Source organism: Papaver somniferum, chromosome 7, assembly GCF_003573695.1.
Source record: "Papaver somniferum cultivar HN1 chromosome 7, ASM357369v1, whole genome shotgun sequence".
Taxonomy (NCBI): domain Eukaryota; kingdom Viridiplantae; phylum Streptophyta; class Magnoliopsida; order Ranunculales; family Papaveraceae; genus Papaver; species Papaver somniferum.
This window is the reverse complement of record NC_039364.1, coordinates 112,565,442-112,581,343: the sequence shown is the minus strand read 5'-3', so window position 1 is coordinate 112,581,343 and position 15,902 is coordinate 112,565,442. Positions and strand designations below refer to the sequence as shown.

The 15,902-nt window shown below is 35.8% G+C and overlaps 1 protein-coding gene across 4 annotated transcripts; it reads left to right on the top strand.

The window, feature by feature from the left end:
- The first annotated feature begins 8,673 nt into the window (after positions 1–8,673).
- On the top strand, positions 8,674–14,100 carry LOC113298156 (cyclin-dependent kinase G-2-like). 4 transcript variants are annotated; one of them, XM_026546848.1, is made up of 9 exons: positions 8,678–8,785; positions 8,891–10,613; positions 10,710–10,845; positions 10,947–11,035; positions 11,157–11,268; positions 11,401–11,507; positions 11,628–12,000; positions 12,895–13,018; positions 13,552–14,080. In XM_026546848.1, the coding sequence occupies exons 2-7, from the start codon at positions 9,013–9,015 to the stop codon at positions 11,734–11,736; spliced, it is 2,154 nt and encodes a 717-aa protein (XP_026402633.1). In that variant the 5' UTR covers positions 8,678–8,785; positions 8,891–9,012; the 3' UTR covers positions 11,737–12,000; positions 12,895–13,018; positions 13,552–14,080. The 4 variants fall into 4 exon arrangements, with proteins under 4 accessions (XP_026402631.1, XP_026402632.1, XP_026402630.1 ...); XM_026546846.1 differs by having other exon boundaries at positions 8,674–10,613; positions 13,248–14,100; XM_026546847.1 differs by having other exon boundaries at positions 8,674–10,613; positions 12,966–13,018.
- Positions 14,101–15,902: the final 1,802 nt, after the last annotated feature.

Below are 15,902 nucleotides of genomic sequence, written 5' to 3'. Positions count from 1 at the left end.
TAAGCCTATTTGATTTTCGTTTAGGTTAAAGATCAAGGTGGGGAAATTTGTTTGCAATAGACAAAGCTAGCAAACCTCACAAATACGGAACTCACGACTCCCGAAGAGCATCCTAGATTCTTAACCACCTCTCAAGAATAATCTTTAAAAGATCAATTAAAATCAATTTTCATATATCTATCTTGATGAATCACAAAATCTGAGACGAAGAGAACTTTGTGATTACTATGTGATAATAACACTTTTTGTTGTTTAATATAAGTTAATTTGTTTTTGTATTTAGAAAAAACAAAAAACTTTTGAAGAAAATTTGAAGGGTGTAATAAGATTAGTATTGTAGGGGATCCTTATGATACGGGCAATGGCGAAGACTCTATTAGCTGCAATGACATCTCTTTTTACACAACTAAGGATGGTTATATATGGATTCAGAAGCATCAAAATCAAGGGTTTATGAATGATCATAAATATTCCCAAAAGAAGTTTGTCCCTCTGAACTCATTGCTTGGTTTGCAACGAAAAATGTGATCTCTACCAATGAACTCTGTTAGAGCACTGCTCAGTCGAACTCGCATGCGTTGCTATCTCAAGCATATTTGTCAATATTAGTGATCAGAACTATAAGTATATATTTCTAGTCTACTATAGCTAAGTCTCGGACTAGGATATAAAGTGTAGTTGAGCTCAAGAACTCCATGGAGATCATCATACAAGACGAATAACTACTCAAGGAACTGGTGGAACTTCATCGACTAAAAGGTATATGGAGACTTGAACTTATCTATCACTCAAAAGTCTATCTACTCTATCTCCTATCTTGAGACAAAAGTCGTTTTGCTATATAGACTTTGATTATACAAATTTGCTATTTCGAGCCGAGTTTATCTCGCTAATCTATTTCTCGAAATATGTGTTGGTAAGATTTCGCTTTGGCCAAGTTCATCTTTACCTAGTGACTAAAGTCATGTTATGTTTCAATTACTTGAAAATGACTTTGACCAAAAATGGTTCGTGAATAACAATTATACAACGTCCTCTAAGAATGTTTCAATGATTGAAATGAGAGTTAAGATTATATAACCGTTGTTGGATATAAGCATTGTGTGGAAACGCATATATGTATAAGTCCTTATTCCTTGAACCAAAGTATGCTTACTTTGCTGCTCAGGAAAACCGGAACAAGAGTCCGTGAACCCAGTCCGCGTACTGACGGAGGTTCTCTTCCCGAGAAAATCTGTTGGAGTTTGTAAACTTGTTACAAGCTTATTCCGGGTACTTAAGTCCGCGTACCGAGTCCGCGTACTTAGGTTGGTTATATCCAAAAATGATTATTCGTGAACTTATACTTATATTAAATAAGGAATGCAAGTTTGCAAACCGTGGCTATAAAGTTCATGAATCGATTCGAGTGAATTAAATCGTTTTTTACTTCAATTGTGTCTTGTATACTTCTATAAGATCTAAGCAATTGAAAATCTCTCTAACTAGTTCATTTGAGTCATTTGAACTTGTTATGGTGAAGAAGAATATGGTTAATATGAAAGTGATCATATGGCTAACCATTTCGTTACCTATTGTTGAACCAACAAATGTACATGTTTGGGTACGGTTACACAAACCTAAAAACATGCATTTCATTTGTGTGTAACAAGCTAAGTTTTCGATCAACGGTTGAAAGATATTAGCTTGAATCTAATCAGGTTTTAATCTAACGGTGAATATGGAATGCTTTGTTACTAAGCTAACATTGATTGCAAACCCTGATTTGAAAGACTATATAAGGGAGAAATCTAGCAACTGGGAAACCTAATCCCCACACCTCTTTTGTGATACTAGTTGTATAAGCTAGAGTCAATTCTCCTTTAACCTTAGGTTTCTACCGAGACCCTGTAGGTTAACGACTTGAAGACTTCTCGGACTAGGATAGAAAGTGTAGTTGAGCTCAAGAACTCCATGACGATCATCATACAAGACGAAGAACTACTCAAGGAACTGGTGGAACTTCATCGACTAAAAGGTATGTGGATACTTGAACTTATCTATCACTCAAAAGTCTATCTACTCTATCTCCTATCTTGAGACAAAAGTCGTTTTGCTATATAGACTGTGATTATACACATTTGCTGTTTCGAGCCGAGTTTACCTCGCTCATGTATTTATCGAAATATGTGTTGGTAAGCTTTCTTTTTGACCAAGTTCATCTTTACTAGTGACGAAAGTCATGTTATGTTTCAATTACTTGAAAATGGCTTTGACGAAAAATGGTTTGTGAATAACAATCATATAACGTCCTATAAGAATATTTAAATGATTGAAATGAGAGTTTAGATTATATAACCATGGTTGGATATAAACATTGTGAGGTAACTCATACATGTATAAGTCCTTATTCCTTGAACCAAAGTATGCGTACTTTGCTGATCAGGAAAACCAGAACTAGAGTCCGCGTACCCAGTCCGCGTACTGTCGAAGGTTCTCATCCCGAGAATTTCTGCTGGAGTTTGTGAATTGAAAACAAACTTATTCCGGGTACTTAAGTCTGTGTACCAGTCCGCGTACTTAAGTTGGTTATTTTCTAAAAATGATTATTCGTGACCTTAAACTTATATAAACTAAGGAATGCAAGTTTGCAAACCGTGACTATAAAGTTCATGAACTGATTCGAGTGAATCAAATCGTTTTTGTTTCAATTGTATCTATTATAAATATTTAAGCAATTGAACAACTCTCTAACTAGTTTATTTGAGTCATTTGAACTAGTCATGGTAAAGAAGAATATGGTTGATATGAAAGTGCTCATATGGCTCACCATTTGGTTAACTACTGTTGAACCAACTAGATGTACATGTTTGGGTACGGTTACACGAACCTAGATAAATGTGCATTTCATTTGTGTGTAACAAGCTAAGTTTCGATATAATGGTTGAAAGACATTAGCTTGAATCTAATCAGGTTTTCATCTAACGGTGAATATTGAATGCTTTGTTACTAAGCTAACATTGATTGCAAACCTGATTTGAAAGACTATATAAGGGAGAACTCTAGCAATTGGGAAACCTAATCCCCACACCTCCTGTGTGATACTAGTTGTATTAGCTAGAGTCAATTCTCCTTTAATCTTAGGTTTTTATCGAGACCCTGTAGGTTAACGACTTGAAGACTTCATTGGTATTATGAAGCCAGACCGATACTACTTTTCTTGTAGTTGTGTGATCTGATCTTGCTGTTTCTATCGTACTAAGTACAATCGTAAGATTGGCTTGAGATTGATTTCTCCGATAGGAAAGATATAAAATTAATCACAAACACTTCGTCTCATCGTTTGTGATTCCACAATAACTTGTTTCGCTAGTCGATTAAGTTTATTGTGAGGTGATTGATGATACTAGGGTGTTCTTCGGGAATATAAGTCCGGATTATTTCTGTGGGAGACAGATTTATATGTTATCGTAGACTTTTCTGTGTGATACAAATTTGTTTATTAAAGTCTTCGGCTTTGGGTCGTAGAAACTCTTAGTTGTGGGTGGGATCAGCTAAGGGAATCAAGTGTGTAGTATCCTGCTGGGATCAGAGACGTAAGGAGCGCAAATGTACCTTGGATCAGTGTGAGATTGATTGGGGTTCAACTACAGTCCAGACCGAAGTTAGTTTGTAGTAGTCTAGTGTCTGTAGCTGCTTAATACAATGTGGTGTTCAATCTGGACTAGGTCCCGGGGTTTTTCTGCATTTGCGGTTTCCTCGTTAACAAAACTTCTGGTGTCTGTGTTATTTCTTTTCCGCATTATATTTTGTTATATAATTGAAATATCACAGGTTGTACGTTGAATCAATCAATTGGGAAATCCAACCTTTGGTTGTTGATTGAAATTGATTGATCCTTGAACATTGGTCTTTGGTACCGTTCAAGTGATTTCTTTTGTATTCAGTTAGACTCGCAAATTTCTATTTGCTTGAGTAAGTATTGAATCGAGAAAGTGAGATATAACTCTTTGATATACTTTTATTAAGATTGAGTCTGACTGTCTAGTTGATTCTCTTAAAAGTATATTGGAGTTAGTCCATACAGATTGCTAATCGAAGTATTGGGTGTGGTTGTTAGACCCCGCTTTTTCAAACTCATTGCTTGGTTCGAAGCAAATCTAACGACTAAGTCACTAAATCTATAAAAATGAAATCAAATATGCCGGGAACCTCATTGAAACAACAATCTTTTCACCTTTAAGATTATGATATCCTTCTCCTTGTGTTTAAGTTTTTCCGCCAGGCTCATGTTGTTACTCCTATTGTGTGTGTGTGTGTGTGTGTTTTTTGAAAAAAATATAAATCTCTTTCGACTAAGATTGGGTCTTTTGGAGGTTCACAACCTTTTCCCGGTGCAAAAAACCGTCACCTAAAGCCCCTTTTCCAACTCACGTTCCCTATTACTTGGGAATCCTCGCAGAAGAGATCACAAACGGATAATGGTTGTCCGTTTCGAAAAACTGAAAAATGGATAATGGTTATCCGTACCAAGTTCACCACCAATTTTTTTCGTTCGACAACCTATATGGACAAAACCTAATACAAAACACAAGTAGACCAACTTAACGATCCTTGACAAGAAATGAAGTTTATATCTCTAACTGTTCTCAATCAGAAAGTACATAATGTGGAGTCCGTGAATCTGATTGTTAACAAGAGTACTTGGACGATCTACAAAATCAATATCCAAGATCAATCTAATCATATCTAAATAATTCAATCTAAATTCTGCCAAATAACAAACTTGTTATCAAATTTTACAAGAAATAAGTCTCGTAATCGATCACAATTATACAGACGTATCTACTAAGATTTAACGCGTACTACTTGTGTAAATCCTATTATAAAGATAAATAATATAATACGAAAAAGTAAAAACACACGACACCAGAAGTTCTTTTTACGAGGAAACCGCAGTAGCAGAAAAGCCATGGGACCTCGTCCAGATTTGAATACCAAACTGTATTAGGCCGCTACAAACACTATCTTAATATCAGACTTCGGACTGAAATGTAGTTGAGACCGAATCCACCCTCCAAGCGATTCACTTACAGTCGCGCTCCTTGCGTCTCTTGAACCTTGCAAGGCTCTACGCAATTGATTTCCTTAGCTGACGTCCTTTACAGCCTAAGAGTTGCTTCAAAATCAGTTACAATCGCGCTCCTTGCGTCTCTTGAACCTTGCAAGGCTCTACACAATTGATTCCCTTAGCTGACGTCTTTTACAACCTAAGAGTTTATTTAACCTTGGAGACTTTTGATACCAATATGCTTCTAAAAGATAAGCCTATTTGATTTCCCTTTAGATCAAATATCAAGGCTTGGAAATCTGTTTGCAATATTCAAAGCTAGCAAACCTCACAAATCCAGAACATTTATACTCACTCAGATGAAAAACCTGGATTCTTTACCACCTTTCAAGAACAATCTTCAACTTATCAATTAAGAATAGTTTTTAGATATATATCTTGAGGAATTACAAAGTCTGATGCGAAAAAACTTTGCAAGTACTACCTATCTCGCCTGAAAAAGATTACGAGAACTTAGATTATGATACATGAACTATCAAGGTAAAAGATAGTCGGACTCGGATTCAAAAATCCCCAAAGCGAAGTCTTTTAGCTGTAAACCTAATAATGTTTCATTGAGTAAACTTAGGTCAATAGAGGACGACTCTAGCTATCAACTAGGACACATAAGTGTCAGAGAGTAAATTTCTCAGTTGAAAGAGAATTTCTATTTATAGATGTTCAAGACTAAGAGTTGCTTATAATTCAAGCTAAGATAGCTTGAGATTATAAAAAACACTTTCTCTTTTAAAATGAAACTCTAATTAGGGTTTAAAGTAAGCATGTGAGAATTAGTTTTGATATCACATATAAGAATATACACAATGGTCTTTGGGAAATATGTCTTATGAACTATAAGCAATTTGATGTTCATTTAAACACTTAAGAATTTAATCATGATACATACAAGTGTTTAAGTGATCAATGATGTCTTAGAGATGCTTATGAGAGTCATACCAATGTTAAACATGTTAAAAAAAAAAGTCTTTAAGCATCTGCTGAAATTTTACTTGGACCATTGGAGAAACGGTTCGTGAACCGTGTAGGCAGTTCACGAGTCAGGGTGAAACGGTTCGTCAACCGGGTTCGACAACCCTACTCGGTTCATGGACTCAGATAGATACGGTTCGTGAACCGGGTTCGCCAACTGCTTAGCCTTTTACTCCAATATTAAAAATTCAGATCACCACGATTCGTGAACCAGGTTGGTGAACAGTACCCTTATGAACTTAAGGTTTAGAACAGGTTGGACGACATTCCTGTATTTCAGAAACTCTGATATCTATGGTTTGCGAACTGGTTCGCCAACCTGCCCTAAGCCGAAATTACAGAAGCTCTCTCTTTTGATATTTGAAACATTCCCAAATGACAAAATCATTTCCTGGGCTATTTTCGAATTGATCCACAAATTAATTCTTGAATGATAAATTTTTTCGAACTAATATTGTTAAGGACCTTTGAACATCCAATGCTTGATTCATATTTCGAGATGTTCATAAGACAAGCTTGACTCTAAATTTTTTCTTTGCAATAAATATACTAGAAGTCGTACGACATAGTCTCATAAGATAAAATTGTAAGATAGTGACTAAAATAAAATGCTTCGGTCTTCACATACCTTGTTGCTGAAGTTCTCCAAATGTCCCCGTCGATCAACTACCAAATTCTAACGTAGTCCTAGAATTAACTTAGTAAAGTAGAAATTAATATATAATTTTCTTCAAACTAATATTGACAACAAGCTTGAGATAGAAAAACTTGTGGGTCCATTCGAGCATTGCTCTAACAGTCTGTTTCACTCAACCAAAAAATCTAGTAGTGAGTGTCCGTTCCTTGGAAACAACTAGTCATTGCCCGTCTTAGTAAATGGAAAGCAGATATCCATTAGCCGTTCCTCGACCTTTTCTAAAATGAACAAAATTTATACTGCTAGATTTTAATTCACCAAGCTTCTCATTTTTTCCTGTCTATCTTCTTCATTCTTATTCCTAAAACAGCAAACGTAACAATTATTGGAATGAGAGCATGATAAATGGAAACAAATTCATAAGGTTATATCACTTTTTATTGTTTTAAATTCAAGTTCGTGAACAACCCAACTTCTCAAACCTTCTAATCCTACCAGAACTTTTATCACCATTTCAAATCAACAAGGATTCATAAAGTTTCAATCAAACAAGGGTTAGAGCAGCAAAATCTTGATTTGAGGATTTTATCTTCTTATAAATGCTTTAACCAAAATACTGAAAACCCAAAGTTTGTATTCTCTCACATAGAAGAAAACCCTAAATCTATTGATTCTTACCAGTATTTCATAAAAAAGAAGAAGAAGAAGAAGAAGAAGAACATTATATCGAAATCAGAAAAATCTCTATTGATTTAGCTTTTCGATTTCTTCATAGCTTCTTCACATGAGAACATGAAAATTAGAATACTTGAGCAGTGAGGAGAGATCTTTGTGATAAACACAAAAACGGGGAGAATATGCATTTTTGGAGGAAGGAAACTGTTAATTCGTAAAAGGTTAATAGTTGTCCGGTCATGCGTTGCTGACTATTCAAAATAGTGTAAATAAAATGGATACATGTTGTCCGTTTCTTAGAAAATTGATAACTATATTTTTCCCATGGAAGCGGACAACCATTACTCGTTCGCTATTGAAATAGGGAATTGCCGCTGGTGCTAGGCTCTCCCAAGACTGACGTGGAAAGGCAATTGGAAATAGCTTGGGAAGAACCATTAGACCCAGTGCTAAGGCAACAAAAAAAAAAAAAAAAAAAAAGAAAGCTAACACTTATAGCTAAGAAAAAACATGAGCATATGCCAACACAGGTGTCCATCAGGCTAAGTCTTATGGGCTAGATTGAAGGTGCTAGATTAGGAGATAAGTGTTGCAATTCAAAAAAAAAGTATGGCTTAAAAGTTAACACTAGTTCTCTCTCCTACCAGTTGCTAGCATGTGAACTAGCAACTAGATAGTTTCGCTGAATGATTCAGCACAAAAAAAAACACCTTTTCGCTGAATGCTCAGCGCCGGACGATATATCTTTTAATCTGACGGCTGAGATTTGAAGCGTCGAACCATTCATTGCTGGACGCTGAATGGTTCATCGCTGGGCTAATCTAGCTGCTAGATCAGCACACTGTAAGACTTAGCCTCAACATTGCATCTTAGTGAAAATCGGCTCAGATTAAGATGTGATCGTTCCACATACATCTTGTATGTGACCCCTCTTAATATTTTGACACATACTCATATTAAAAACCCGCCCCCTCTAAATCCACGTGACTGCTTTCCCTTTTTGAAAAAAAGTAAGTACTTAAGACAAAAAGATAAGTAATAAAACTGTTTTGGAGAAAAAAATCTAGGTGTCATTACATAAAGATGAGCCACATACTTCAATTATGTGATCCGATCACATCGTAGCCGCACCGTGAAAATCAAGGGTGTTGGGTAGAAATATCATTCTCCTTTGATCGCGTGGATATTATTTTATTTCCTTCCTAATCGGAATTGTACCGAGTTTCCAAAATCACCTTGGTCCCTTGGTTATAAAAAGAGATATCACCTTGATATTTTCTTTCGTCTCAAAACCAATCATCGTTAGTTCGTTACTTACGAGCTCTCCCTGCACCAAATCAAAAAGATCGCAGAATTTCTAGGGTTTGATTTTTCTCAACTCCTCAACTACCAAGGTTTGCCGAAATCTCAAATTAGGGTTTTTCTTTTTCCTTTTACCTTTTTCTTTTTCAATTTCATTAATTGTTTTGTCTTCTTCGATTCATAACCCAATTTTTTAGGGTTTCGTCATTCAGTTTGGTGATACTGTGATTCCTACGGTTAGGGCTTCGAACCCTTTTCTCTGTTTCTTTTCTATTGTTCTTCGAATTGTTTTGTTTACCAGTTTTGATTTGATTAAAAAATGGCAGCAGGAAGACATGGGGGTTATCGTGATAATGAATTTAGGGATCGTGAATCTGATCTTAAAATTGGTGGGAAAAGGCAATTTCTTAGTTGTTCAGGTGAAGGATATGATCGTGATCAAAGAAGACGGAGTCCAATTGGGGGTGAAAGGGATAGGATATCTGTAAATTCGAAGATTGGGGGAGAAAGGGATAGGATTTCTACAAACTCGAGCAATTCGGGTATTAATGGGAAAATTGGGGTTCTTGATAATGGGGGTAACGATGCCGGAATTGGGGTTAAGAAGCGGAAATTTTCTCCTATTTTGTGGGACAAAGAAGAGAAGAAGGAGGAGGTGAGTAATTCGATTAAAACTAGAGTTGTTCCTAAGAGTTTTAGGGTTTCCTCGGTATCTCCAGTAAAATCTGGATATAGAGAAGAGAAGGAGGTGATTAGAACTAGAGTTTATAAGAATTCTAGGGTTGTCTCGGTATCTCCAGTAAAATCTGGAGATAAAGAAGAGGAGGTGAGTAATTTGAGGGAAAAGAAAGCTGTTTCTAAGAATTTTAGGGGTTCTCCTCCTGCAGTGAAATCTAGAGATGTACTCTTAGACAGGGTTTTGCAGGAACCTTCCATCAAAGTTGGCTGTTCTCATGCTGATTCTGTTGCATCACCTTATGCAGCTGGATCTACTGTAAAGGAAACACACTCAATGTCATATTCTCCATCTGCACCAGAGCAGCTTAGGAGTGATGATTGCGAACCTGGGGAAATAGAAGAAGAGGAGTTTGTTTCACGAAACATTTCGGTGTCACGGTGGGCGGACGTGAGGCTATCACCTGGAGAAAAGGACCCTACTCCAGAAGTTGGGGAATTCATAAGGGAAGGATCAGGAGCTAAATCATCGGGTTCTGATGAATGTTTGGCTGGGTCAGTTAGCAGTAGTGGTGACTACTCTGACCATCTGTTGGTTAACACTGACTTTGTAGATATCAATGAGGATGACATAAATAAAGATGGTAGTGCAAACTATTCTGATACTGACTCAGATGGGGAAATTTGTAGGGGTAAATGCATAAAGAAGAATATAAATATGCTTGAAGGGTGTAGGAGTGTTCATGAGTTTGAGAGGCTCAATAGAATAGATGAAGGTACATACGGTGTTGTCTTTAGAGCTAGGGATAAGAAAACTGGAGAAGTTGTAGCCTTGAAGAAAGTAAAGATGGAGAAAGAAAGAGAAGGTTTTCCTATGACTGCTCTAAGGGAAATTAACATTCTTTTATCTACAGATCACCCATCAATTGTTGAGGTTAAGGAAGTTGTTATGGATGGCCTTGATAGTATTTTTATGGTTATGGAGTACATGGAGCATGACCTGAAGAGCATAATGGAGACAAAGAGACAGCCTTTTAGTCAGAGTGAAGTTAAATGTCTCATGTTGCAGTTGTTGGAGGGTGTTGAGTATCTTCATGATAATTGGGTACTTCACAGGGATTTGAAGACTTCTAATATTCTTATGAACAATCAGGGTGAGCTGAAGATCTGTGACTTTGGAATGTCTCGCCTATGTGGAAGCCCATTGAAGCAATATACCCAACTGGTTGTTACTCTATGGTACAGGTGAGCTTGACACCATTTGTGTAATCCTGTATTTCCATTCTTATATTGACTGATAAGATTGCAGTGTCTGATTTGATTATCCTTCTTTTCTTACAGAGCACCTGAGCTTTTATTAGGGGCAAAACAATACTCAACAGCAATTGATATGTGGTCGTTGGGTTGTATGATGGCTGAGCTATTATCCAAGGAACCCCTATTTAATGGAAAAACTGAAGTTGATCAGCTTGACAAGGTAGTTTTTGTTTCCAGAGTCTAGACCTTCTATTTTATGCTTCCATTTTTATTTGCTTGGATTTGGTCTAATCTGTCTGCCATGGTTTCTCTTAATTGCAGATTTTCAAAACCCTTGGTACTCCAAGTGAGGCGATTTGGCCAGGTTTTTCTGAACTGCCCGGTGCCAAGGTCAAATTTGCCAAGCAACAGTAAGTAACACTTCTGTTAAAAAATTGGTCTTGTTTGCTGCAAATACCTCATGTTCTAATTGTTGCCCTTACTACATAAAACTCACGACCTATTTTCTAACTGCTAGCATGCTTCTTTCAGGTATAACTTACTGCGCAAGAAATTCCCACCCACAGCTTTCACTGGATCACCAGTTCTTTCGGATGCTGGATTTGATTTGTTGAACCGGCTTTTAACATACGACCCTGCAAAGGTATGAACTTACCTGGCTGATACTGTTGATTTATATATGATCTGGCATTTTCGTCTTTGTTGTTTTTCTTCTTTTGCCAGTTGTGTTACTTGTGTACTAGTACTAATTTGGTCCTGTTACTATTTATTGCAGAGGATTACTGCTGAAGAGGCTGTTAACCATGAGTGGTTTCGCGAGGTTCCTCTTCCCATGTCAAGAGATTTGATGCCAACCTTTCCAGCTCAACATGCACAAGACAGGTATTTTGATGACTTACCCTGGTTATCTGTTTATTATTTTCGTTTGTTAGAACAATTGAGTTTTGCTCATCTCAGGTAGTTTTTCATTTGAAATTGAAATTTTTGTTAATGTTAACTTAGGCGGGTAAGAAGAGTCATGAAGAGTCCAGATCCATTGGAGGAACAGCGAAGAAGGGAGTTGCAACAGAAGAGATTAGGCGCCAGTGGTCTTTTTGGCAGTGAGTTGTAGCTGTATTCACGAAATGTACTCATTCCTGCTTGCATGCAAGGCATGTCATAAATACTTTATTTTTGGGGAATTACTGAATCTTGTGTGTATGTATTAGATTTAGATTTTGACCGCTTGACACTGTATAAATATCTTTCACTTAAATGCATAATCCGGGTGATTTTTCTGTTTATCTTTGCATTGTGTTTGCGAGACGCTGTTGGTGTGAAGTGGAGGGGGGTATTCTTTACTTTACATTCCTGAAGAAGTTCAAGGGTGTTCCAGGTATTTTCAAATTTTAATCTTGTGGATGGCCAAAATAGGAGTATTTTCTATGTTTTGACCGTTTTAAGTGAGAAAGTAGTGAAAAAAGAAACAACACTTAAATCAAAAGAAGATCGAGAATATGACATTACTGTTTGTGTGGCAGTTTTAGCATTAGGCATCTAGTATTGTTTCAGTAGTATGGAGAAATTTAAGGATGTTATTTTTTGGATATTTTTCTTTATCTAGACAATGTATTCTTGCAGGATAATAACTGAAATGATTTTGCCACTGATCATAGCACCAACATGCAGGAGTTTGAGTTGGTTGTTTGTAATATTTTCAGGATAATACCTTTTTCATATAGCTCTAGAATTATTGTAAGAATCAGCCCCCTACAAACCTTCCAAATGCGAACTCAAAAGTTTCTTATATTCCAATCTTTCAAGTTGTTAGTATTACATTCATTATTGTGCCATTTTGTGCCAGAAGCCACTCATTTGCCCTCTTCGGTAGGTTTATTAACTAGAAGTTGCAAGATGTAAGGTGGGGTTGTTTAAGTACCTTATTCGGCTTCTTCTTCTTCTTTTTTTTTTTTAGAATTGAAGTACCTTACTGTTTGTGTTGCAGTACACCTTTTTCTTAATGAAACAACTTATTTTTTGTTCTCTTTTATGCTCTGTTAGTATAGTATCAAAATCAAACATTGACATATTCTCGAGTTCTTTTGTACATCTGGAGTTATTTTGAATTTAAATCAATCATATTTTTTGTTCTCTTTTATGCTCTGTTAGTATCAATACAAACATTGACATATTCTCGAGTTCTTTTGTACATCTGGAGTTATTTTGAATTTAAATCAATCAAAAAGAGATGTATATACTCATTTGAGATGTATTTTCCACAACTATGCAGTTTAAGTTGTGGCTACTTCCAAGCATTACTTATTTGAGCATCACATAACTACCGACTATTGAATGATCCAGATGTAAATTTTTGAAGCAAGTGCCTGAACATCAGTAACTTTTACTGCCAAGTGGTCAGTTCCCTATCATCATTCTTCCCCGCTGTGCATCTCTTTATATTATTTGTGTATCTAGACTGTTCGGATTTTTCTGCTCTGGTAATTAGCATGGTTCAGTTTAAGGAATTGGTAATGAATTTCTACCTCCGTGAAGATAGATAGTTTAGCTTTGTATCCCAGGCGTGTATGGATCTGTATCTGAGGCAATCTAGAGACTTGATTTCTTTCGTTATTTGTTCCTCAGCAACTTCCCCAGTCCTTGATTTGGTAATCTAGAGACTTGTTCCCCGTGTTAATTGCCTCAATGTCCATTGTATCATCCATCTTTCCTGGTCAGGTACATGTAAGTTTCCTGAAAAGCTACATTTATTTGCGTCTCATAATGTTTGTTTTTTGCGAGGGGGTTACCAAATCAAGGACTATGGCCTTCCCTTTTTAGGAAAACATTGTTAGAGCCAAACTTTCTACAAGAGAGCAGTTGGTGTAGATTTACTTTTTAAGCCCGTTTGAGGTTTATTTTTTATGCTCGTGTTCTTTGTTATTGTTAGGATCCCATGCTCTGTATTATGAGAGGTAATCCACTCTCCTTTAATGAAGAGGGAAGGTCAGAGGTTTGCATGTGCCAAAGGTGTACTTCTGCAGCTACATCAAATGACGCCCTTGACATGTCATCCTCGTTCATGAAGAAAGCAGTTGGTTTAAAATTATTTTTTAAGCCTGTTTTGAGTTTTATTTTTTATGCTTGCGATCTTGGTTAGGAATCCATGCTCTGTACTGGGATTATTAGAGGTAATCCCAATGAGGGGGGAAGGCCATAGGCAGAGCCGTCTTATAGACCAGGCCAGCTAAGCTGTTAGCCTAAATCTTTTTATTTTTGGGGCTTTTTTACTGCTTGTTTTTCTTTGCTATCTAGGAAGTGCCGTTGCATAGTGGTCTACCACTGTTTTTGTTGATAGGCTATCCGTTTGTTTTGCAAACATTGCGTGCTGCTTTCCAATTCCTTCTAGCCAGTACTCCTGTGCATTTTTATGTAAAAACATTAAAATTCGTTGTATTAAACAATTGTTATCCAACTAATTTAAGCATCTTCCTCAGTAAATCAATGCAATGAATATCACCATTACTTCCTTACATTGTAATGTGAAAACATTAAGATTCACTGTATTAAACAAATCCTAATGAACTTATTCTGTTATTAAGATATTTTCCTTTGTAGTAAACTAATGAACTTCAAAATCAATTTACAAATAACTATAGCTTATTCTCAACAATGTCAGCAGTTCCAACCTTTTCAACAATCTAACATTTCTTCATTCCACCAACTCATTCTCAGTTCAACTTATTCTCTCATCTCTCACACATACATACAAATCTGATGAATATCACGATACCACTGGCACAAGATTAAATCTTCTGAAGCATATATTATATCGATTTGCTGGTGCCATCTTGGGGCGCGGTAGGAGTATTATGTCAGGACTGTTTTTTTTTTATTATGGCATGACTTTTTAAGTTCGAGTCTAAGTAGACTTTTGTCCATTCGTTGGTGTTTTGACGGCAATAAGAATGGCCCATGCTTCGGCCCTTAAAACCATGTTACAATTAATGGAAAAAAAAATACATTATAACAAAATTTGTTAAATTGAAAAACACCAAAACATCAAGTCTCGATTCTTTAAAATCAAGATCCCTTTCTCATAATAGAACCTGGCCCAGATCAAAAATACTAATTGGCTTATGCTAGACCATGATAATTGATGGGTACCAACAAGAAGTAATCTAGTAGAAATAGGAAATAGTTTTATGTTTATCTGAGATAATTTGCATGGTTAAAGAAAAATACAATGTTATTATAGAGTTTATTAAGGAGTTTTTAGAAAATAACAGGTCAATCCATCAGGATTTTGATAGATCGATTATTATAATTGAGTTTTAGGACTTGTCTTTGATAAGGAAAACGACTAAAGGAGAACTCAAGAGTTTTTGTAAAGGATAATAAACAAAAAAAAATTGTATATTTGTTAAAGGTTTAAAAACAAATATTAGCACCACAAATATTAGTTACAACCCGGGATAATGATTTCCCATTATGTAGATAGAGGAAGCACTAAAAACAAATTTCTCTTGTTGTCGAACCGCTATATGATAGGGATACATTAGTGCTGATGTTTATAGTTTAAGTTTGGGCGACTATTAATGTCATAATTAATATGACTGAAAACTAAATCTGACTTAAAAATAAGAATTGATTTTGATTTAGATTTCGAGTCAACACCGTTTACTCTATTTTATTCATATGATTTTGAAATTATTGAAGAAATCTTAGATTTTTGTTACTTAGATTTTATTTAGAAAGTCTTTGTCTAGGTTGGAGTTTAGTACTTGAACCGTACATTGACTATTTCTGAATAATTGAATGTTCTAAAAATAATATAAAATAAATATCGATGCTAATAACGATTTCCTTTTAATTAAATTAATTAGACATTTTATAAAGACTTAAATAGTTAACAAATTTGAGTACAAGATCAGTAGATCCATCTAATATGGAGTTATGCATTTTACTCCTAATATTAGATTTATCTACGTGATTTTTTTGCGTAATGCAACGAGGAAAATTTATGACCAATTAAGATTACAAACATAATGTTTTGTTTGCTTAGCTAAGGCGTCTACTAGATCATTGCCTTATCTAAAAACAAAAGAAAATCCTAGAAAATTTAAACGCAAAGATGTTATCTTATTTGCTTCTTCCAAAATGGCTTTTCTTTTCCAAGAGAGATATTTTTTGCCCATTCAAAAACTCGATCAAGTTCTTACAGTCTCCTTCTATGATGAAATTGATCATATGTTCATCCTTAGCTCATTGCGTTTCCTACAATAGTCTTAGAGCTTCTGC

Excerpts from the sequence above, each read along its gene's own strand:
- LOC113298156 (XM_026546846.1), top strand. The coding sequence starts at position 9,013 with ATGGCAGCAGGAAGACATGGGGGTTATCGTGATAATGAATTTAGGGAT. Across the intron at positions 10,614-10,709 it reads GTTGTTACTCTATGGTACAG|AGCACCTGAGCTTTTATTAG; the intron begins GTGAGCTTGACA and ends CTTTTCTTACAG. Across the intron at positions 10,846-10,946 it reads AAGTTGATCAGCTTGACAAG|ATTTTCAAAACCCTTGGTAC; the intron begins GTAGTTTTTGTT and ends TCTTAATTGCAG.